The sequence below is a fragment of the Asterias amurensis genome, chromosome 6 (assembly GCF_032118995.1).
Source record: "Asterias amurensis chromosome 6, ASM3211899v1".
NCBI lineage: Eukaryota > Metazoa > Echinodermata > Asteroidea > Forcipulatida > Asteriidae > Asterias > Asterias amurensis.
The window spans coordinates 10,355,166-10,379,597 of NC_092653.1; the positions used below are offsets into that span (position 1 = coordinate 10,355,166).

General features: G+C 38.4%; 2 protein-coding genes across 7 annotated transcripts in view; one reads left to right on the forward strand and one right to left on the reverse strand.

Annotated features, from left to right (window-relative positions):
* Positions 1 to 3,487, reverse strand: part of LOC139938440 (cytosolic arginine sensor for mTORC1 subunit 2-like) — a 36,083-nt gene extending 32,596 nt beyond the window's left edge. Inside the window, exon 1 of the mRNA XM_071933972.1 lies at positions 3,467 to 3,487. The gene's annotated coding sequence lies outside the window, so the exon portion shown is untranslated. The remainder of the gene's footprint in view (positions 1 to 3,466) is intronic.
* The window catches only part of LOC139938437 (unconventional myosin-XVIIIa-like), a 149,194-nt gene that overhangs the window by 16,004 nt on the left and 108,758 nt on the right, over positions 1 to 24,432 (forward strand). For 5 of the 6 annotated variants that reach the window (XM_071933963.1, XM_071933967.1, XM_071933966.1 and 2 more), the window contains exons 3-11: positions 3,789 to 3,986; positions 4,981 to 5,157; positions 9,326 to 9,337; positions 19,011 to 19,221; positions 20,075 to 20,217; positions 21,144 to 21,244; positions 21,705 to 21,765; positions 22,607 to 22,751; positions 23,556 to 23,814. In XM_071933963.1, the coding sequence (XP_071790064.1) occupies positions 3,789 to 3,986; positions 4,981 to 5,157; positions 9,326 to 9,337; positions 19,011 to 19,221; positions 20,075 to 20,217; positions 21,144 to 21,244; positions 21,705 to 21,765; positions 22,607 to 22,751; positions 23,556 to 23,814 (1,307 nt within the window). The remainder of the gene's footprint in view (positions 1 to 3,788; positions 3,987 to 4,980; positions 5,158 to 9,325; positions 9,338 to 19,010; positions 19,222 to 20,074; positions 20,218 to 21,143; positions 21,245 to 21,704; positions 21,766 to 22,606; positions 22,752 to 23,555; positions 23,815 to 24,432) is intronic. The other variant, XM_071933964.1, reaches the window with a different exon arrangement.

The following is a 24,432-nucleotide window of genomic DNA, read 5'->3' on the forward strand; positions in this document are numbered from 1 at the left end:
GAAGGCTAATGACAACACAGCAATCATGAACAGATAACTAATTGTAACATAATCAGTGGAGGGAAGTCCATGAATAGAGAGAGAGAGAGAGAGAGAGAGAGAGAGAGAGAGAGAGAAAGGCAGAAAGCACACAGAATAAGCAAGGGGTAAACAGTGATTTATAGGAGGACAAAAGCAGGAGAGCAGGGGCTGGTTTGACCATAACAAGATGAAAACACAAAGGACAATATCAAGTGTGTGAAGAGGGAGAAAAAGTAATTAATTATTGAATGTTTTTTTTTTTATGATGTTGTTTTTTCTCACTTCACTGTTTGTGTGGAGTCCATCATGTATTTAATGACCTAACTGCCTACAGTTATGAATTGACACCTGGTGAGGCACAGCAGGAGACTGTCAACGTTGACACCCATGTAAAGGTTCTGTGGTTGACATTTATTGATGCATGTTTGTCTGGTCTCGTTTTAAAGAGCCCATGAAGTATGCATTTATTGGTACCTACTACAAGCATAAGCTGATAGCAAACTGCTGGGTTTACAATTGTACTTCAAGGTCTAATTTAGACGCCGATTTCTGAGGAAACTTTGGCTTTTTACAATTTTTCTGGTAAACAAGCCTACATTGTACATGAGTCTAGTGTGTGATATTGTTTTCACTATCGGCCACATTACAAAATGGTGTAACGCATTTTAGGTGAATCAGGTTTTAGTTTGCTTAAAAGCAAATAGTAGACCTGTGTACGCACCACACAGATACTCCTCAAATAAGTGGCTGTCCAAAGATATCAACATTTTAGAACCCTCCCCCAAATACATCAATGTTTGTTTGTATAAGTATCAACCATATTCATGGTATCACCAGGCTTGATACTTCACAGAGGCTTTGTAGGCGATGTTCCCCCTGGTATTGCCTTGGTGATCTTAAAATGTTCAATTAGAATGTGTCAATTTCCTCATAGGGTGCCGTTTACCAATGAGAAAATGCCTTGGTGCCCTTGCCTTTTCAAAATGAAGATTGACAGGCCTGAACACCCCCCTCCCCTTCCAACATGTCACAGTCACCTGCCTCTTCAAGATAATAGTTTCAAGGTCTGAAAATATATGATGAGCCTTATTTAAGTACTTCTCCAACTTGACCCAAATACCAGCCACATAGGGGTCAAACATGATTGTCTTAAAAGTTCATCCCAATCAGACCCTTATAAGACACAGCACCGAGATGGTCGACTCCAAGTCCTCAGCTGCTCAGCATGTATCAATGATGTCATCAGGCTACGGAATTCCTCCCCTCCTCCCTCCATGGCTGGCCTCCAAGAGAAGAATCTGACTCCCCATATCAAGATGATGTTTCTTAAGAGGAAACTGAGTAAGGGATCAGGGTATTCAGTGTGCAGGTAACTGAAGATGACTTCGGGGAGAAAGTAGCCGTTTCCTCTGGGGCTGATGGATTCCTCCTGATTTTAATTAAAGCAACTTTATCTTGGACGTAATTTCCTTGAGGATTTCAGAGATGTTGTATCATTTTAGTTGAGGAAAGTTGGTGAGAAAGTTTGGATGCCCTGGGACAGGAAACAATGGAAGAAGAGGAGCTCTGCAGTGGAAAGATCTTCATGGATGCATACAACCCAGTGTGGGATTTGAATTTTAGGCTTGGTACAATGAGTGAAACCTAAACCGGCTTACAAAAGTATTGACTACAGATGTCAATGAAATCAGCAAAACTCCTGAGTAAGAAGGCTACATTTTAAGTACACTGTGGATTCCAGTTCTTTATTTCAGTGTAATTCAATCATCTTGATTGAGTTTCCTTGTGTTTTGGATTTGGGTGTGGTTTTATTCTTTGGGTTCATTCACCCAGTGACCTGTGACCTGACTTTTGAGGAGGACGACCTGCCATGACCTCCAAACGATCTTCAGTTGTTGTTTTCCTGAGCTCCAGATCGCCAAAGTTAAGTTACTTTCCCAGAATCTAATATTTGTGGGACTGCTTGTTATGTTCGAGGTCTCTGTTTCTACAACAAGTTTGTCTATACTTGTTTTGTTCACTTTTAAGGGACAATTATCTAAAGGCATTGTTCCTTGTGACTGTTGTTTCGAGAGTTCGTTTTATCCTTCCTATTTCTCTTGAGTGTTCTGTTTTACTGGATGGCGTTTTGGGGTTCATGTTGAAGTGCACAATGTCAACTATTTGTTGCCTGGTGTAGGGTTCTGGTAATACATACCTCATAACAACTCAAGGCACAACACCAATTGCTGTAATAATAATAATAATAAACCGTTCTTATAAAGCGCATTACACACGGAGTCCCAATGCGCTGTACAAAGTCAAAAAAGATAAAGAAAAACAAACAAAATTATATAGACTTTAACAAGTGAGTTTTGAGAAGGCGCTTGAATAAATCCAGAGTTTGTGCGTCTTTGATGTTACGGGGGAGTTTGTTCCAAAGAGTAGGAGAAGACGTAGAAAATGCATGTTGGCCGTAAGACTTAGTTGAGGCCAATGAACAGGCAAGTAGAGATTGTGATTGGGAGCGGAAATTTCTAGAAGGCTGGTAATTGTGAATAAGTGCCCTAATTGCATTTGCTGTGGTGATCTCTGCAAGGTTCCAATACAAAACTACATTTCTTCATACTACAAGTGCCCCATTGCCAAAGGGAAATTCAAGGCCTGATAATATTACAACACCACAACTACTTTTTTTTCTATTTCCCTTGGTCTCCAGCATCCCTATCAGCTTGAAAACCCTTTTCCACATAGATTGTATTACGCTAACTGTGTAATGTTGTATTGTACTGTAATTTTTTTGCTGACAACAAATAATTGTTAAAGAGCCATTTCCTTGAGTGGCTCTTGGGGATTTGTTTAAAAAAATCCCTATTTTATGACACCAGTCTTATAATGACACCTGTGTTCTGTATGCCTTTAGTGAAATGGGTTGAAGAAATCAAAGGCTGTACAGTGAACCTTACATTTTATAGTGTATTGTATCATCGTAATCTCTTTACGTACACTACAAGTACTGTATGTGCTACTTTCAAAACTGGAAAGTGACAAGCAGATAAATTTATTTTTTATCTTGATGCCATCAAATAATAACCTGCGGCTTAATGATTGAAGGAAAATATTTTGTTTCCTCCCCCATGACAGAACTATTATACCAACAGATAGGCCTTCATGTATTACATGAATTACAGTCATGCCATACTATAATGTTCTTCACAGAGGCAATGAAGGTAATTGTCTCTGAACCCCTGGCCATTGCCTTGGTGCCCCTTGTAGTGTTCCAGTAGAAAATTTTCCTCATCGAGGTGTCCTTTTGTAATTATAGGCCCTCTGCATTGTGCATGTTCCAGGCGTTACTACTGTACAAGGTGGAAATATCATCAACATGCATTTTGAACCTCTTTTGGGGTTAGAATTTTTGACTCTTTTTGTCAGCAATCATCTCATCCCGATTTAACTGACTTACCCTTCCAAGAGTGATGTGTCCAGCGCTGTTCCTCTTCCCAGTTCATTTGATACATGTACTTTCTTGGGCCTAAAACTGTGAAGCCATGGCAACAATCTGTCTCAAATCCCACTTCATATTGGGTTTTCAGCTGATTGCGTGGGTTTCCCCTCAGATTTGGTCTTTCTCCTACACCTGAAAAAATTTAGATTTCTTCAACTTCATCTTCAGGCCTACCAGGTTACAGTGTGTAAGGTACTTCTGATTTTTCCTTGGCTACATCAGCAGACAGATTCACGATAATTGATAATTGATGATAGAATTGTCTTTTCTTTGTAAACAGGCCAAATCAGATGCTCAGTTGGATTCGGAGAAGGCATGGCTTGGAGCAGAGAAGGTTTGGCTCCTCCACAAGGAGGGATTCTCAGCCGCACAGCTCCTTCAAGCCGAGGGGATTGTGCCGCTAACCGAGGGGCGCATCAGGGTAAAGCTGGCTCACAGTGATGACGCATTGGAAGTGGATGAAGAAGATGTGGAGAAGGTAAGGCATGGGGTTGTAGATAGGATAAGATTAAGGAAGTTGGTGGGGTGCAGTCATAGAAATACATGTAGAACCTGGAGAATGCTGAGTGTGTCATTGTGCATGCGATTTCTTTTTTAGACCATTTTTATGAACTCGTGTACGCCCTTTTTTTACGCCTGTATGGTAATATATTTTGCCATACAGTGACGTCATGAACATTGACCAATGAACACACTAGAAACGGTCTATGTGGGCTGACATCTTGCCATTTTGCCATACACGCGTGTCACATGATGCTCATTTTGCCAAACAGGCATGTCACGTGATGATCGTTTTGCCTTACACGCAATCGATACGCCGCGTCCACAGACCACACAGAAGGGCGGCCGAGCGCAGCGTTCTCCGAGTACTATTTCTTATGGACCTTTTTATGGGGACAATTTCACAGTCAAATAATTCAATTTTCTGAAGGATTGGTACATTGTATGACTTGATAACAAGCATCGGGCTCTGTGAACTTAAGTCACAGGGGGACAATTAATTAACTTTTTGAGTTGTGTAGATGGCTATAAAATGCATGTATACAGCAATCTTCATTTTGACATCTTACACGTACATTGTGAGTTCAGGATTTTTTGTTCTAAAGTGTTTGGTTTTACCTTTTGAAAAATAATGTCATAGTCTGAAAATGACCTTATTGGAGAAACGTACAGCCACTCAGCAGCTAGCCAGCATAGCTTGTCATTACACTAGTCTGTCAGCTTTTTCACTAGTCAATATTTCAAATGAAATAGGGATGCTTTTTAACATTGAACCAGCCAGGTGGACCACTTGGAAAGAATTCTGACTAGTCCTCAGGTGCTTCAATTGGTATTTGGCCAGCGGACCACTGTAATGCCCCTAACGTCCCTCGTTAGTTTAGGCTCCCCGTGTTTCTTCTGGTGAATCATTTTTCGATTGTCACGACTAGTGTTCTCTTGTAATCCACCTCTTCTCCTTGCTCCCTCTTTAGGCCAATCCTCCTCAGTATGACCGAGCTGAAGACATTGCGTCCCTCCTCCATCTCAACGAGTCAGGGGTACTACACACGCTACGTCAGCGGTACGGAGCCAGTCTAATACACACCTATGCTGGTCGCAATCTGGTCATCATTAATCCGATGCACCAGCTCTCTGTGTACTCGGACAAGGTAAGAACCAGAGTTGAGTTGGGTCACGTTGTGAGTTCAGAAATGTAGGCTCCTCATAATTTGAGTTTTAAAGAGGCCTACATGTACAGTGTTAGGTAACGCTATGTTTTAGTTTGAAACCTCACAGTGTGAGTACAGAATTCTTCTCATAAGTTTGAGTACTAAAGTGAGTAGGCCTACAGTGTATAGTAACTCAATGTTTTAGTTGGAAAAAACTCGGAGTTGAGTTGGGTCACGCTGTGAGTTCAGATATATATGTAGGCTACTCATATGTTTGAGTACTGAAATGAGTACAGTGTAAGATAACCCAATTTAGATAAAGAAGACTGACTGCACAGTCAGTCTTCTCAACTTGGGTTACTCACTTGAGTATCTGCAGTTGGGAAAAAACTCAGCCTTCCGGTATGTGTGTGTCTCATGCAGAAATTTGTAGAATAATTGGAGTTTGATTTTTTGTGTACAAATGATGAGATTTTCCCTCATTTGTTAAATACAATTTAACTATACATTGCGAATGACTGTTAAAGAGCCATACCCAGAATCCAACTGAATTAGTTTTCTTTACAAACTCAAATGGCGGTTAAATTATTAATGGTTAAAATCTGGGAGGGTATTTCAATGACATCCCCATTCACCCTCCCCTTCCAACCTCAAACACAGCTCTGTTCATGCATCAAACTCGAACCTTGTCAATCCAGTTCTGCTTCAAAGCTTTCTGCAATAATGTTACCCTCCTTTCCTTGGAGCAGGTAATGAATTATTTGAGACCAATTAATAACTCACTCAAATTAAGAACTCACTCCGCAGTAGTGAAGTTAATAACAATTTGAACACTATACCTTTCGCCCTGCCCAGGTAGTAGTTAAAAAGCAGGACAGTTCTTTTCAGATCTGGGAACTCTCCTGAAATCAGAAAATCTACTCCGCTGTAGTAGAATATATAGCAAGACAGTTCTCTTCTTAGAACAAAATCTACCTGGCAAGTAGATACACACCGCAAACAATAATGAATTCAGCCGGTACAATTATGCGTCCTCTGTTTATATGGGTTTTCTACTTCAATCCAGACAGTCTTATATTGCACGATAATACGCAGACATTCATTACAGTCGGCCAATATCAGTATCAGTCATAAATAAAGCTCGTACTGTTGGCTTGGGTAAGTGACACCATGACCATCTGCGGTGTAAATTAAGCTTCTTGATGTATCGCTGGGTGATATGGAATCTGTACTGAATGAAAAGGGTTTAGCCATCGAGTATTTAACTCGTATCATACGTTCCTCAAATCATCTGAATTGCTCCTCAGTTAAGTTAATTTCCAAACATTTTACGGGTCTTTGAAGATGGAATAATGATACATGTTATGTGCATCGAAAACATGTAGAATATCTCAAATCTCGGGGGTACAAACATGTATACACACAATGAACTAACCTCCGCAGCTCGGTGACAGAATCGTTTTTTTTGACTGGACTTTTTTTCACAAAAGAAGTACAAGTACACTGAATTACGTGTACAGACACAACATATATATATGTACATGTATTTTATACTGTATGGGCACTTTACTTACGTACATTTAGTATTAAAACAATTTTGGGTTGCACATAGACTTGATGACAAGTCGTTAGGCGCTGCCTATTTGTCTGCCGTTCATGCAACAGTCACAGTGCAATTATACACATGCAACGGTCGTAGGTAGCGCGTGGCAGTACTAACTGCGACTGACTCACACACATACTGGGATCGAGGGTGTTTGTGTACCGTCCACGTAACTGCACCGCGCTTAACAATTACCGTCTTGACTTCAAGACTAGGTTGCACAAAGAAAAGTTGACTAGAGTGGTACTTGAACATGCATCCTCTTGATTAATGTCAACAACACGTTCAACATAACTCAAACATACAATGTATCTGACTGTGAGTGAATTCTTGGCTGAACAGGAAGTACAATGTACGTTCATTTATCATACTCACATTTGTCAAGAAATAAAACATAAATCAAGTCTAAATTTATTCAAACAAAATATATTAACAATATAATTGTGTTGTCATGCCTATTACAATCGACCATCTACATGTACATGTATGCCAAAACAAATAAAGTCAAAATACAGTAAAGTACATGTACATGTAGGTTAAGTACATGTACACTAGATCAAAGATTAAATTTAGTTTCTTGTTTAAGTTCCTGTTTTGGTTTCGTCTTTTTAAAAGTAACACATTGACAGTTTAATCTATTATGGGTTCTAAATCTATGACTAAGCGCTTTGGCAATACAGCTCATGTTGACAAAAAGCATTGGGCCTCAAACTTAAAAATGCACAAAAACTTCCTTTTCATAAACAAATTCATTAACTGCTTCAAAGAAAAGTGTAAGCCTATTTGCCAAAAATGTTGTATTTAAATTGGTCATTAGTGGTTCCAATTTAAATAATTTGTTTTTGATTCGGCATTGAATTTGGTTATCTAAAATTTAAAAATCTCTTCAACCGAGTGGTATGTGACTTTAAAATGAAAGCTAAAGATTAATGATTTTTAGAATGGACCATCTTGGACTTTGCTCAGTCAAAGTCTTAGATGGAAGAACGATGCCTTGTAATGCGAGGCTAAGATTTTAGGGTAAAAATCCACAAGACTGTAGCTCAAACTTTGACTGGACCAGAGAATTTGTTACAGGAATCAAAACTATAAGAACACTATGTACACAATATTATTTTTTATTTTGTTTACCCAGACACCGATGTGTGTTAATAGCACTGTATACTCAGTACTTTCCCGAGTCCTGTGAAAAAATATCACAGGCATGTTACTTGGGTGGGATTCGAACCCACGACCCTTGCAATCCCACCTGAGTAACATGCCTGTGATATTTTTTCACAGGACTCGGGGGAAAGTACTGAGTATACAGCTTGCTATAATAACACACATCGGTGTATGGGTTTAAAAAAAAAAAAAAAAAAAAAATTAATATTCTTTATCCCCGATGCAAGTTTTAACATCTCCACAGTTTCACATTTTAGCTGTTTTTAGAAAAAGCACCAAGAGAAGATTTTGTCTAATTTTTCTTTTGGTTAAAACTTTGAAAACTCGACGGAATTTATATTTATCAGTTGACATTTAAAATGCAGTGAGGTGTTATTATTCAATAACACAAAACAGTCGGACTCGTAAGGCAATAAGTTTACTGGCCCGATTCTACGGGCCTCGGGCGTGCAGTCCTGTATTAATTTTGATTCCTGTATTAATGATAGCATTGCGTGCCTTTTATGCAATGCTGAGTGTGCGATGCGTGTAAGGGGGCAGGTAGAGTGCAGTGATCAGTGCATGTGCGCCCTACACTTAGCATTCCTTGAATGTCATAAGTGATGCTCAGATTATTTATGTACCCATGTACAGATGGGTCAACAAATTGTCTGGCAATGTCTGGTCTGGTTCATTGTACATCATGATGGCATTTTGAGTAATGAGCCGGAATATGTTATTGTAACCACTCGTCTTTGTTATCGTTATGTTCACTTCTTAAAGAGGGTGAACATTATGTCTTCTTCTTCTAAGGGATTACTTTATTTGGAGTCTTTGTTTGTACCGGACCCAAATCTGCTATAAATGTATAATTAAGGTTCTTGTTTTAAGAAGAAGGGGATGGGCTTAGAATACATGTAGTATTGTACATGTATACCCTGCCTAATCTACTATATAAATGTATAAATCCAAGAAATTGAACTTTAAATCTGAGAATCAGGTAAGATTTTGTGCCTCAGATCTTGAAGAAACTTGGATGTTGGTAAGACCTGTGTCTTCATTAATATTGTGAAAATGGTCATGGTTAATTTCCCAGGCTCAGCCCATTGTTATATACATGTATTGACCTCATCCCTGGTATAACTGTAGCCCCTTGAAAAGTTCTGCCCAATTAATAATCAGCCCAATTAATAATCGGCCCAATTACTGATCTACCCCTGACCTGATACTGTATGCAAATTCATATTTAAAGGTAGTCCTGCCATAATTACCGCTACTAAATTTACTGATGTGTTGTTCTCTCTCTCGCTGTCCTTCCCCACCCCCACCTTTGACCCCCATCCCATTCAATGACCCTTCACCTTTGACCCTGCTTTTACCCAACCTCTTTCCACGAACTGCGCTTCTTGGAAAACCATGCAGCATGCCACGGCAGTAAGTAGACTTAAGCCCATTGCTAAGAAAAATCTTACGTGTGTCTGTGATGTGCACATAATATTGAACTAACTTAATATCATCTTTAATATTTGATTTTTGTTATGATATTTTGCATCCTTTTTTTCCCCTGTATTTTTATCCAATTACAATATTGTGACATTTAAGCTGTGTGGAAAGTACTTCGCAGTAGCTGGCTAAAGATTTTAACATGCACAAATCTTTTTCTAACAAGCACAATGATGCGTAGTCATCGATCACCCTTAATCAAAACTGAATATTAAGTAATATTTAGCCTTTTTGTGTTTTTAAGTGTTTTTTGTGTTTTTTTGCTAACTTTTAATAATAATAATTACCATTTTTAATCATTATAATAACAGTTCAAAGCATTTATATGGCACTCGACAAGAAACACAGCTCCTCACAACTGGCAACTTAATTGAATACAATGTAATAAAGAAAATGCATGAAAACAAACATATCTTAAGCTAGGAAATAGGTGAGTTATATGGAGGAATATTTGAAGGTTGCAGTAGACGCTGATAGTGCTTTAAATCTACAAGTATCCCAAAGCATTATTTTTTTTCTAGACAGAAATCCACTTTGGACTAAAAAGCTCACTTAAAGTTGTAAACAAGAAAGTGTTGGAATAATGCCATAAATATTAACCCAACCTGCTCGAAGGTTGTGCAAGGAATTGTTTGATTCAAGTGCGCATTACTTCTGATCTGAAGCAACAGAAAGTCATAAATAATTATGCACAATTGGTGGGCGTTGTCAGTAAATTTTTTGTCGCTGATTCTTCCGAGGTTTTTTTGAAAACCAATCTGGATACCGGGGAAGTACATGAGAATGGAAGCACAGGAGAACTCTTGCAAAATGCTTCATTGACCAATAAAAGCCACTGGAACAAAAATTTAGGCTAGTTGTTCATACTAAAATATACTCTGGCAGTCGCACTTAGGTAGAAGACGCCTTGAAATAAGACTAACCATGTTCGCTTAAGTCGCATACTAAACTGGATGCAAGTGCGTACATTTTGTATAATTTGTTAGTGCTGGAGTATTTATGATATGGTTAGGTGTATGAGGAATTTTAATCCAGTGAGCTGCTGTATAATTGACAGCTTGTAGGTTTACACCATGGCAGATTATTAATAACTCTGTACCAATGTGATATGAATTTAAGTAGTGCTTGTTTTATTAAAGGTGAGGTAAAGTTGGCCGGTTGTAAAAAAATCATGTAGCACACTCAGTGTTCTTCTCTAACAAGGGTTAGCTTGCTAAATGGCAGTTAAAACACCTTAGGACCCGTATAAATATCTCCAAAGTGATATACTGGCCTTTTCAGGGTTAAGAAGCATCCCTTAATCGTCTGGATTTAGGTGTTTGTTTACAAAACAAAATCCATAAAATTTCAAGTAATTTTCTTACCCTGTTTTTTTTTTATAGCAAAAAATGAAAAGAAAATCTGTACATGTTGTTAATCACGAATACTGGCCATTATTCCAACTCAACAATGTCTTATCTCACAACAACATGAATATAAACGTCAAACTGAAAACAATTAGTTGCTTCTGTGTATGTGATTATCTCTCATTTATCAAGTAAAACCAAAAGGGAACTCTGTAAATTTCAAGTCTAATTTACCAGAGTGGGATTTGAACCCGCATCCACCAGAAATATGAAGCACTACATGTATACCAATTGAGCCATCTATAGTCCTTATAGTGTCAATGCCCTATTTTGTAAATGTCTCTTACTTATGTAGTAACAGTTTCTGGTGGGAAATTTACACTGAAGATATTAAGGATCTGGGTTATTATAAACTCTAGGCCTGCACAGTCTCTTTAATTACAATATTTGCAGTGCACATTCCTAGGACGGGAGAATCCAGTAGCCCAGCAAAAAAAACACTATGTACATGTACATGACCAGTTTATGTACATAATTATTACTTACATGTACGCATGTAGGTGTTTAAACGGATGCTCATTGCATCATCAGATTACACCCAGAATGTGTGCCTCGTTTGGACCAGTGAACATTAGACAAATAATGAATGTTTATGAGTGCAATATAGTGCAACTATTTCCATGAGTTGAAAGATGGAATGTTCTTTTCAACGAGACGGAGCCGAGTCGAATGGAACATTCCATATTTCAACAAATCAATTGTTTACTCCATTGCACAACTAGAAAACATTCCTTTCTTTGTTTTACTTAACATCCTTTGAGGTCTGGATTTTTTTAGGGAACAAAACCTGTCAGCAACATAGCAATGTTGTTTTCTGGCATTCACTGCGAGGGCATTTTGTGCTGAGGGCATCCAACTCAAATGACATCATGTGAAAAGGGCAATATTATGCCCAGCCACAGTAAAGTAATAAAAAATAACAATAATGTTGACTAACCCCAAGTTAGATTTTTAAATACAGAATGGGTTCATAATAATATTCTAGACACTGAATAAGCCTCAAATCTATGACTCAAATGAACCAGATAATTTCAGGTGAAAGGTATCCAACATCAGTAGTTTTCAGTGGTTTTCCCTGGCTTGAACAAACAACTTTTACTTTGCAGTTTAATCAGGAATATAATTTGTGCCAATAGAGACCTCACCTCATTTAAGCCTGAAATAGTCTTGAAAGCTCCAGTTGTGTAATCAGGGGTGGATTTCACAAAGAGTTAGGACTAGTCTTATCTCGAGTTAGGACCAGTTACTCGTCCTAACTTAGGACTATCCATGTAATTTTTATATCTCCTAGGACTAGTCCTAAGTTAGGACTAGTCCTAACTCTTTGTGAAATCGACCCCAGGTCCCCCATAGACCCCCCCCCCAAAAAAAAAAAAAAAAAAAAAAAAGTGGGAGCGCTATCATACCTATAACCAATATTACCCCACAAACCACATCACGGTTACAGGAATGATGGCCCCCTCTGGTGGGGAGGGTTCCGTGGGGTGATAGCAGTTAAGATAGTGATTAGGTTTTCTTATAGCCTTAACAAAGTGAACAGAACCTTGTATTTTAAAACCATTTTTTTCTTCTTCTCATTTCTCATCTGCATGCAGCTTTCTGATAGTGTTGATTTTGCTTGGTGTGATGATTTAGTGAGTCGTGTTGTACAGCAGTAGAAAGCATGTCGGGTTTTCTTCAGTAACCTTTGATATTTTTTCTCTGACATTGTACTATAAATCTTTTTCTAAGTTGACGTTTGGCTGGTCAATTGGAAATTTAAACTGTGTCGTTTGCTTAGTGATGCATGCACTTCTTTTTCTCTAAATTCTACATATGACGTTATTTACAACGATACATCGTGTCTACATATATTTATCGCTTGTTTGTGGCTGCTTACATTTGTAGCTCAAAATGCAGTTTTGTGACATTTTGTGACGTTTTGTGACAACTGATCAGTCACAATGCTCCTTTGAATTTCTCGGATTTTCCAATGGTGAAAATTCTTCATGGTATCTGAGTTTGTTTCAAAAGTTAGAAAACATGGCTGAGGTCCTTTTTTTCCAGTTACAATGAGTCATGAAATGTAGTCTTTATTTAGTTACTTGTTCTTTGTTAGCCAGGGTAGCCCCAATAGTTATCAAAGACTGTTTTCCCTCAGGGGCCTAGTCTGGCGGATAACAGACTTAACAAAGACATTGTTTAAAAATATGTCGAAAACATGTTGATAAGTACAATTCAAGACAATGGTACATTCTTATGCGGGGTGCAAGACCTTTTTTAGTACACTTTTTTGTATTCCGACGAGTATTAAAAAAAGGAAGAGAACTGACCTGGATTAATTTTGGGGTGAACACAGACAAGTTGACTAGTACAGAAATTGAACCTGCTACATTTGAAGTTAACATGCAAGTGCTCCACCAACTGAGCTATCTATTAACCCCATAATTATGGTATCCTTTTGCAAAAAAATAGTTATAAAGGATACTAAAAGATTTGTAAAAAATCATTTTTTGTAGAAGAATACATGAAGTTCTGAGTTAGACGACAGGTCATCTAAAGGTGTTATTCGTGAATTTCATGCCCTGTTTTTTTTTTTATTGCAAATTCTTTGTCATTTGGATGTCCCACAAGTGTTGATCAATAGAATAATTTTCATTACAAAAGCAGAAATTTTTCAAATTCTCCAGGCAAATGTAGGCAACACCTAAACTTAAAAAAATCCCCACACCAATTGAGAAGACCCGAAAAAAAACACCCAATTGTCTGAAAGGATTCAATACATTTAAAAACTTGACGCATGCAGAAAACTGCGGAAAACTGTATTTTGCCAAACAACACAGCTGTCAAATGGTCATACTCAGATCACCCAAACTGCTGTGCACTTTGTGTTTTTTCTTGCACATTGTCAAAGAGGTGTTTACAGGTCAAGGCCATACATGTAGAGTGCGAAATTTCATGCCTGAATCGTTTCCTTTGTAAAACCTGTCAACGTTTGAAAAAAGTCATGGTAACTGTCAAGTTTTTGCGTTTATCCTGTACCTCTTCAAACATTTCTTTGCAAACATTCTTAAAAGTTTTAAGGTCTTCTAAGAATTTTAAGTTTTTGTCAAAAGAAATGCCTTTGGCATTTAATGGGTGCTTTTGGTAAAATTGCACATGTGTTACAATCAAACGGTATTGGGGTTACCTGACTATACACTTAGTATCTTTTAGATGATTTATGCACAGTCGCACATCATGTACATGCACAATGTGTACAATATGGATACCCCACTTCAGTATGCAAACATTAGGGTGAGATCTCTAGGTCAGATCTCTTACTTTTAACATGTTATCAGCAACTGTCATTCCTTGATTCCTTGCTTACATGAGCACTTACGGCCATTCATGAGAGTATTTCCAAACAGATGAGTACAACACAAAACGGAAGGTGTCCTCATCCATGGGCAAAACGACAACCTCAAAAGAAAAAGAAAAGTTGTATTAACAAAATTCCCTTCAGTTCATGATTTGTAAAGTGCATGTAGAGAGAATTGCAGTAATTCTACTTTAACAGACCAATCCGTTTTACCTTAGCCTGTACTGTTCAGCGAGCCTGCCACCATTGCCGGGATGCTGGAAGCTCAAGATTTTTTTATTTTATATATTTTTTTTTTTACAAATATGTTACTCTTCAATCCATACTTTCATAACTAATTAAACATTTTTTTTTTTAAATAATGATCAACATAGCAGTCTGAATTTAATTTGCTAAATTCCTGTTATGTTTCACACATTAACCTTTCAAAAACCTTATCTGCTAGGTATGGATGTTTTTAAAATGCACACTTTGATAATCTGCTGCAGGCATAGAGCGTGATTAACCTTGTGCTAATCAAACTGGATTAACGCTGATTAATTACTTCAGGTATAAGCCCCATCTAGGCCTCCATTTAGAATCATTTACAAGGAAACATCTGTTGTGTAGTGACCCTGGACGAGTGGTTGTGATAAAAAAAAAAAACGGAAGAGGAATCGAGAAATTGTGTCAAGGGCATTGACTTTAAAGGTACTTTTTTGGATTTTATAGATAGTTCATTCACTTTGGTTTATTACGAGCTCATGAGCCAACAGAGTTTCCTTCCTCTGTGATGCAAACCACCTTTGAAAACCTTGAAAAGGCCGTGAAAGAAAAACATGTTTAGCATCTAACCTTTATGAAAGGAGAAGAGCCCCTTTTTTTTCCAAATTAAAAATGGTCAGACGACACATTTTTAACATAACCGTCTGGGCTATATTTCAAAATTTGACAGAATTTCCTGCCCACCGCTGCTCCACAAATGTTGGTGGTGGTCCTCCTGTCTTGTCAAACAAATTTCTTTCGGCCAGAAGTCTTGTCAAGCTATCTTGTGCCCGGCAAAATAAAGAATGGTGGGTTTCCACTCATTATTCCCTGCTGCTTACTTCTACTTCAACAACTACTATATTCCATGTTGCTGGTTTGCATCGGCTAAGGAGCATCCTTTAATTCCTTGCTCTCACTTGAGGCTTCTTGGATCTGATTCACACTCTGCCGGTTATTTTTAGGGACCGTAGGGACAGCTCTCCCACCAGTTCAGTTATTTCAGCTCCGATGACTCAGGCAGAGTGACTGATCGCAATCTTTCTAAACCTCAATTGTGATGAAAACTTGCACATCCACAGAGCCTCGGTGAGGGGATTAAAATAAATGTAATCTCTGGATTAGCCTGAAGATTAATTTCAGAATTAATGTGGCGGATATTGTTTGATTGGGTAGCAAAAATTTGTCAGTGGTCTCTTGAACCAGCGGAATACATCTGAGACATTTTGATGAAAAAAATCTGCAAAGTTTTCACAGTAAATAAACTCAATATAAACCACAAGGGAAACTGACTGGGTAAATTTTGAAATGATTTTTGGGGTTGAAGAAAGAATTGACTAGAGTGGGATTCAAACCAACGACCTTCGGATTAACGTGCCGGCGCTCTACCAACTGAGCTATCTAGCCCTATGTTGTCAATATCTTTGTTCAGGGGGGTGCCAGTCAGAAGCCATTCAACCGTTAACTACCGTGTAGCCAGGGATCACACCCAAATTACGATACAACCTGGGAAGCGGCAAGTAAATAAAATCCGCAATCATTTTGATATTGGAAGCCTTTCCGAACTCTAAACTAGGAACACTTTTGAAACATTGTGATCAAAACATAACAGCAAGGTTTTGCTAGTAAGTTGACCACACAATAAGTTTAATAATGTTAGCTTATTTAAATACTAAACAAGGAACAATTAGTCATGAAAAAACAGCAACGTGTTGACAGTAATAGCAAGCTTAAATCTGAATTGTAAACTACGGAGCAATCCTGAAACTTTGTGATGAAAACAAAACAGCAAAGTGTGCTAGTGAAAGTGGACTCCACCATAATCAGTTTAAAGGCAGTGGACACTATTGGTAATTACTCAAAATAATTATTATCATAAAACCTTTCTTGATTACGAGTAATGGGGAGAGGTTGATAGTATAAAACATTGTGAGAAACCGCTCCCTCTGAAGTGACGTTGTTTTCGAGAAAGAAGTAATTTTTCCACGAATTTGATTTTGAGACCTCAGATTTACATGTAGAATTTGAGGTCTCAAAATCAAGCATCTGAAAGCACACAACTTTGTGTGACCATGGTGCGACAATGGTGTTTTTTTTTCTTGCATTAATATCTCGCAATTTCCACGACCGATTGAGCTCAAATTTTCACAGGTTTGTTATTTATTGCATATTATGTTGAGATACACCAACTGTGAGGACTAGTCTTTGACAATTACCAATAGTGTCCAGTGTCTTTAACTATACTAGAAACAATTCTGAAATGTGATAAAAAAAATAGCAAAGTGTTGACAGGTGTTTGATAAATGCTACGATCGGTTTAATATTACAGGCATATCCGAATACTAAACTATAAACAATTCTGAAACATTATGATGAACAACAGTAACATCTTGACAGTAATGGCAAGCTTATCTGAATACTAAACAAGACACAGCTCTGAACCATTGTGATGAAAAAAACAACTGCAAAGTGTTGACAGTAAGTGGACTCCACACTTTGATAACTCAAATGGTATTTGGATCAGAGTACTTCCTATTACTGGATTGCATGTTGCTCATATGACGCTCATAGGAAGTGGATCAATGTTATCAAATAATGACATCAGCAGGATGACCTCAGTTTGACCTTAGTGTGAGGACAAACAGTGTGTGTTTTTTTTTCTTTTTTTTCGGCAAGTTTTATGGAAACCTGATGGGATTGCTGTACATTGATTCCTGGTTCTGGTAGCCATTGTGGCTGGAAGTCATGGCTGCAGTGTTGCCTTGACTAGAGGGCCAGGGTTGAGCGACAAAAATTGATTAAATTGTTTAATTTGAGGAGGCGAATATTTTGCACTTTTGAGGAATATGACACTTTCCTAATTGATGTTAATTACTAACTATGTAAAATGTTAGCATCTTCCTACAAGATTGCTAAGCGTAAGAGCATATTGCTACAAGATTGCTAAGCTCAAGAGCATCTTACAAGATTGCTAAGCTTAAGAGCATCTTGATAACAGATTGCTAAGCTCAAGAGCTTCTTGCTGAGCTAAAACAGGTCATTCAGTTAAACAATAAAAGAAGTGTATTGGGACTTGGGAGGTTCTAGGTTTATTCAGGCTAAGACCAAGAACCAGTGATGCTCACAACGTAGTATAAATATGAAAATCTTAAAGTTTTTGTAAATTATCTGAAGAACTTTCGGGACCTGGTGGTGAGATAATCTTTCAATGTAGCTCCTGTTATTTTTTTATGAGAACTAACAGAAAGATGGTGGCGGTTGTGAGAAAGTGTTTTGGTGAAAGTGAATTAATCCTACAATAATCTTCACTGTGGAGCTGCAAAGCGTTTTCATAAAACATTCCTGAAGTGACAACCAATTAAAATCGTTTAAAGCAAAGGTGTTTAAGTTTTATTTGCAACCAATCACACTGATTAATACTGCACGAGTGACTAATAATACACATGTAGCCTTAATAAAACAGGGGGGGGGGGCTGTCCCTTGAAGATAATGGGGCTATTAATTACACAGTGAATGACTAATCAGCCTTGTGTTACCAATTAACTTACAACCTGTGGTGATTTACAAACGCGTGTTGTGCGCTAACAAGTACAGCATACCAGCTAGACATTGACACTTTTTGGACTGTAGAGGGCAGCATACAAATATGAAGAGAAACAGTTTTTTTTGTTTCATTGTTAAAAACTTAACAAATTTGCTGACAATGCTTGAAGTATAGGAACTAAATTACAGCGCTTAAAAATGTAAACTAATTAAAGGTTAGGGCTCACGGCTATGATTGTGGCTAGATCCCTGCATCATAATACATTGAAGTACATGTATGTACATGTAGGATGTCCTTAGCAACAGTTGTAGCCGTAGCCATAATTGGACTCTGTGTCACAGCAAGTTTTCTTATGTCTGTTATCCTTCCACCAAGCAATTTAAGTTTTTACAAACCTTTTCTCTTCTGCATGATAAATAAAACGTTGCCCAGACCTGATACTTTGTTCTTGCAAGGGCAAGGCGGTTTTTGAACTTCTCCAAAGTCACACCTCTTTGAAGGAACATTTGAAAATAAAGGTTGCCTTCATTGCCTCTGTGAAGTATCAGGCCTGCTAATGAAAAAAACTAGTAGTAGTGTAACATTTAAATGTGTAAAATATTGTATGAAAAACTTTGATAAAAATATATTTGTTTATCATAATTAAAGAAATATCCAATAACAAATAACATACACATCACTGTGCCGTATCATGCACGTGTTATCTACTCAAGTATTAAGCCATTTCACTACGCGGAGCACTCTGACACACGCTCATACTGTCGACCATTTTTGGGAGTCAAATTGTGCGCAAATAAATGGACTCCGAAAATGGCCAACATAGGAGGCGTATACCGTGTGGAAGTGCATCCCGCGTCTTGGGTTTTAATTTACAATAATTTAATATCCAACTAATAATATTAATAAAAATTAAAAATTTTTGTTATAAAGGGCATTACACACGAAGTAACTAATGTTACTCAAGCCTTTTTTTTGCACATGTGCAACTCTAAACATAAATTTATCTAATGATACTCAATAATCAATAATCAATAATTGTAACAAGTCTACTCCGGTCTTGCTACTTCCCAGGTCATCCAGCTGTTCAAAGGATGTAAACAAGAGGACATGCCCCCTCATATCTACGCCACAGCGCAGACGGCGTATCGGAATATGCTCGCTGCCAGACACGATCAGTCCATTCTCTTCATGGGGCGGAGCGGAGGCGGGAAATCCTGGAATGCTAGACACACCTTGCAGTATTTGACGCAGGTGGCCGGCACCATCAATAATGCAGTCACAGGTAGGATTGGCACTAAGCAGACCGGTGACGATTCAATCTTTGATCCAGACTATTCCAAATCTTGTAACAATTTTTATTGTTGTCTTCTGTTATTATTCTTATTATTATTTTTATTATTACTATTATATAACTCTCTGGTACGAAACGCTCAAAAGTAGCTTGCACTGTGACACTTACATGTCTTAGGTTTACTTCGAGCAATAGGATCTGCAAACCACCAAATTTTAGAGAGTACATTGTATGAAAACAACAAAAACATGCTGTATGCATGTGTCATGGTTGAATGGTTTAGAGCGTCGAATTCAAGTTCTCTGATGGTTGGGTCTTCGGAGTTTGGGTTTGAATCCCGGTCATGACACTTGTGTCCTTGAGCAAGATACTCTACTGTAATTGTTTCTCTTCACCCAGGGGTAAATGGGCACCTGTAAGGGCAGAGATCTTGTGATTGGTTCAGTTTAGTGCGCTACACTGTACATACTTGGCAGCACAGGTTGTACATGTATACTCCCCAGGGAGCTGAGATGGTTTAAGGAATGAAATAAAATGGCCCAGAGTCAGTCATCACTGGGTGACGGACCTGACCTCTTTACAAGAAGCCACTAATATTATTATTCATACGCAAATGCAAACCAAATTTTAGAGATGTAAACAACAACAACAACAACAAGCTGAGAAAATAAAATTAGCTGTTGCAAACAACTTACCAACCAAATGGACCGAGGGTATAAATGCAAAAAAATAGTTAATGGCCTGACGTTTCGACCCTAGCAGAATCTTTCTTGAAGGCTAAATAAGAAAAAAACTAAATGAGACTACAACAAACATGAACAGGTAAAAATGTGCTTGTTTTCAGTGGATAAGATCCAAGCGGTAGCAACCTTAGTGGATGCCTTTGGGAGTGCTAGGACCATCCAGAATGCCAGTGCTACACGATGTGCATCAATACTCTCGCTGGATTTTGACCACATGGGCCAAATCGCTGCAGGCTCTCTACAGGTAGGAGGATTCGATCGGTAGGGTACAAGTATTCGGGTAGATTATGACCTGGTAGGCTTGCAAAAGCAATCTTGCTTTTGGGAGAGGATCTTACCTTGAGTTAGGGCGAGTAAAACTTATGGTGGGTTCAGTGCCCCTAACGTCAATGGTTACGGATCTTAACTCATCCTAAGATTAATCCCAAGTGAGGAAGAGTTTGGTGAAATTGATGACTGGACCATCTAGAAAGCCAGTGCTACACAATGTGCACAAATACTCTCATAGGATTTTGACCACATGGGGCAAATCATGCAGGCTCTCTACAGGTACATATAAGATGATTCAATCGGTGTGCGCCAATGCTCTGTGTAGATTTTGTCCACATGGGGGAAAGTCACTGAAGGCTGCCTAAAGGTAAAAGTGTCTGACGGATGGTTGATGTTTGGTAAAAAGTAGGTCTGCAATATTAGTGAATAAGATTGGAAGTGAAAGATCTTTCCATTCACAGCGTGTGTATTGATGCTCTCTGAAGTTTTTGACCACATGAGGCAAGTTATGGAAGGTAAATGTGACAGATGGATAACATGCATGCTAGATAAAATGTAGGTTAGCAATTCCAGTGGGTGCTATAAGAATTGAAAGAACCATTGTAATGTGATATGCACAGATGCTCTCTAAAGATTTCAACCACATGGGTGAAATGGCTGCTATTAAAATACTTGCACGTCTTGGTCAGCTATAGATGGTTTGCACTTAGCGTTATCGAACGCCATATTTGATGAAATGTGCGTGCGTGCAAGGCTATAATTGGCTGAGAGTTGTGCGCAGCGCGTACACGCATGTACTTTCACATTGTTTATCATCAAATATGGCGGTCGATGGCGCTTACTGCAATCCATCTATTGAGCTTTAATAATAACATGAGTCTTGCTTCATGTATTTTTCAGTTGTTGTTACTTGAGAAGTATCGTGTGGTCAGGAGACCAGCGAATGAGCGATCGTTTAATGTATTCTACAGTCTTATAGCAGGAGCTGATGAAACTACAGCGTAAGTTGTTTTCCCATGTCTCTTCGAGTTTCAATTTGACTCAAAAGGACTCTGCGTTTATGATACCACTTTTGCTCAAAAACACACGATTGACAGACAAACTTTCAACCTCTCACATGATCACTGCATCGGTGTGCCAGACCACAGTAGGACAGTACCGACAAGCAAAAAAATGCAGACATTAGTTTGGACATGTTCGCTTGCATCTGTCAGTGAAAATGGAAATGTTGTCACAGATCCATGCACTGGGCCAAATTTTATAGGGGTACTTACAGTAAGCACAAATAATGTAGCTAAGCACAACAAGATTATGCTTACTACTGACCAGCAAAAATGCCATTTCTCATATTACTTCAATTCGATACACACAAAATTACACACAAAATCAATGACGTTTTGTTTTTCCTTAACATTCTTGTACTGTATAATAACTCTATACATGCGATAATTGCACTTGCAGGAAAGAGCTGTTTCTGAACAATCTATCGGCTAGCAATGTTTATGTCACTCCACTGGAGAGGGTAAGTTAACACACTACCATAATCAAATCAAGCCACACCTACTAAACAGATTGAAAACTACATGTATGTATGCTGGAGGGGTTTTGGGATGGGGGTTGTTTAGTCGCCCACTGATGACCTTTTGGCCAATCAAGTAATAACCATGGTTGCTTTTTATAGCTACATGTACTAATGTCTAATGTTAGACGGATGAGTTCATATGCTATGCATACAAATTTTCCTCTTTAAAAAAAGGGTCAGATTTATTTTTTTTTGTTTTATAATTTGTTTGACCTTTACATCGATGTGTTCTGAGCATTGTATACGCTCCCTAGTTCCGTGGAAAAAAATGCACCGTAGGCAAATAACTCGGTGAGATTCGAACCCATAACCTTTGCGTTGTCAGAGCAAATCTCTTAGCACTAGACCATCAAGCAAGCCCAGTGGCTAGGGGCAGTTTGAATCCTATGTCATGTATGTCAGCAGGAGGTACCACAACAATTTAAAGGCAGTGGGCACTATTGGTAGTTACTCAAAATAATTATTAGCATAAAACCTTACTTGGAAACGAGTAATGGGAGAGATTGATAGTATAAAACATTGCGAGAAACGGCTCCCTCTGAAGTGACAAGGGTGTTTGTTCTTTCATTATTATCTTGCATTTTCGATGACCGATTGAACTGAAATTTTCACAGGTTTGTTTTTTTATGCATATGTTGAGATACAGAAAGTGAGAAGACTGATCTTTGACAATTACCAATAGTGGCCAGTGTCTTTAAGAGATGTTACTATTAATTCCTGTTTTTGGTGTGTAATAATCTCATTCACTCTCCCAATTTGTATGTGGTCATAATTATTACAGTCCGAAGACAGACAGCCTGCGGTGACTGCATGGAATAAAATCTTACATGCTTGCTCTGTACTGAGTTTCTCAAGTGATAACTGTAAGACGCTGTGGTGTGTCTTGGCTGCAATTATACATATAGGAGCAGCTGGGGCTGTTAAAGGTACGTCTTAAATAATTTCTTCTTGAAAGAAATGTTAAATAAATAAATAGGAGATGGCTCTTGCAAACTGCCTACATGTACAGTCTCCTGACGATGAATAGAGCAAGTAACTAAAGCGAAAGTAGTTGTCCCAGCCGATTCTACCTTTCACCAAAGTAGTAGTTAAAAAGCAGGACAGTTCTTTTCAGAGCTGAGAAGTCTCTCGTGTTCCGAGAATCTACTCTGCGGTAGTAGAGAAGTTTTTCGATTTCTGAAAAATCTATTCCGCGATAAATGAATATAAAGCGAGACAAGTAACCTAAATGTACATGTACCTGGCAAATAGATACACACATGGTGTTACCGCAAACAGATACATAATGCTTACACAAACCAAAGTGATATGTGGTGTAAAATCAAAGGTTTTTGGCCTGGTGTTTCAGCCCTACATGTAGCTGAGTCTTGCCCGGTTCACACTTCTTGGGAATACTTTGTGCGATGCATATTTGACATCACAGCTTTGTTTTCACCGCAAATGTTTCGCAAGAGTTCAGCACAGCCCAAATCTTGCAACCTACTTTCTTTTTGAATTTGTGACTTCAAAATGGTTTGTACACTGTACAGGTGTTTTAATGGCACTTGGCTAGGGGACAACTATTAAACTTGGATAACACTAAGGCTAGTAGGAAACACAATTGGCACTTCATCGTACCAATACGTGTGAGACTTCCACAGTCAGGACCTTTAGCTCAAACTGAATTGTTGTAAAAAAGACCACCTTTTTACCCATGTTTTAAAACATTATTTTGTTTAATATGACTGTAGGGTCGGGGAGCAACAAAGCTCAGTTCCGCAAACCCTCGGAGGCCCAGAAGGCGGCTAACCTCCTTGGAACCACCCTGGAGGAGCTTGCTAAGAACACCTTCAGCCCACGTATGATGGGCAATGCATCCCGTAATGCACTGAGACCCGTTGCTCCTGAGCCTCAGATGGATCAAGGAGGCACGGCACAGGAAGCTCTGGAAGGGATGATGGTGGGACTGTACGGAGAGCTGGTCAATGCAGTAGTCGCTCTCGTTAACAGGTAATAATGTAGTAATAACAATAATAAAGACTTGCGCAATATAATGCGCACATATTCAGCCTGCTGGGTGTTCAAGGCGCAGTAAAACCAAAAACATAATGAAAGGAAACAACAACGAAATTAGTCCTTGAAACCCTGAGAAATAAGATGAAATTTTAGAAGCGATCTAAGATTAAGTGGTAAAGAGTTCCAGGTGCCTGGCGCAGCTGAAGAATTTTGTTGTCAGCTTTATTTATTTCAAGGCCATTTTCATTTTGCAAAGGGCACTTCCATTTGAAAATGTTAAAGTCTATGTGAAACTTTTGAAGGGGTTCAAATGCCAAGACCATTGGCAACAAAGACCATGACCTCCATGACCTGTATGAAATTTCAGGCCAGTTATTTACCAACTGTTAATAAGCATTCACTTCACAAACAATGTATTACATACAATTTAATTAGTAAGGTTATTAGCTTAGTGAATTTGTATTATATTTGAACCATTTCGCATTAGTAAAGAAAAATAAATAAATAAGGGACCAGTTCCTGCAAGCTCTGCTCCTAAAATGGACCCCTCTGCAGAGTCATTTGTTTGCATCCAGTTCTTGAAATCTATAAATATAAAGATTTTTCTACATA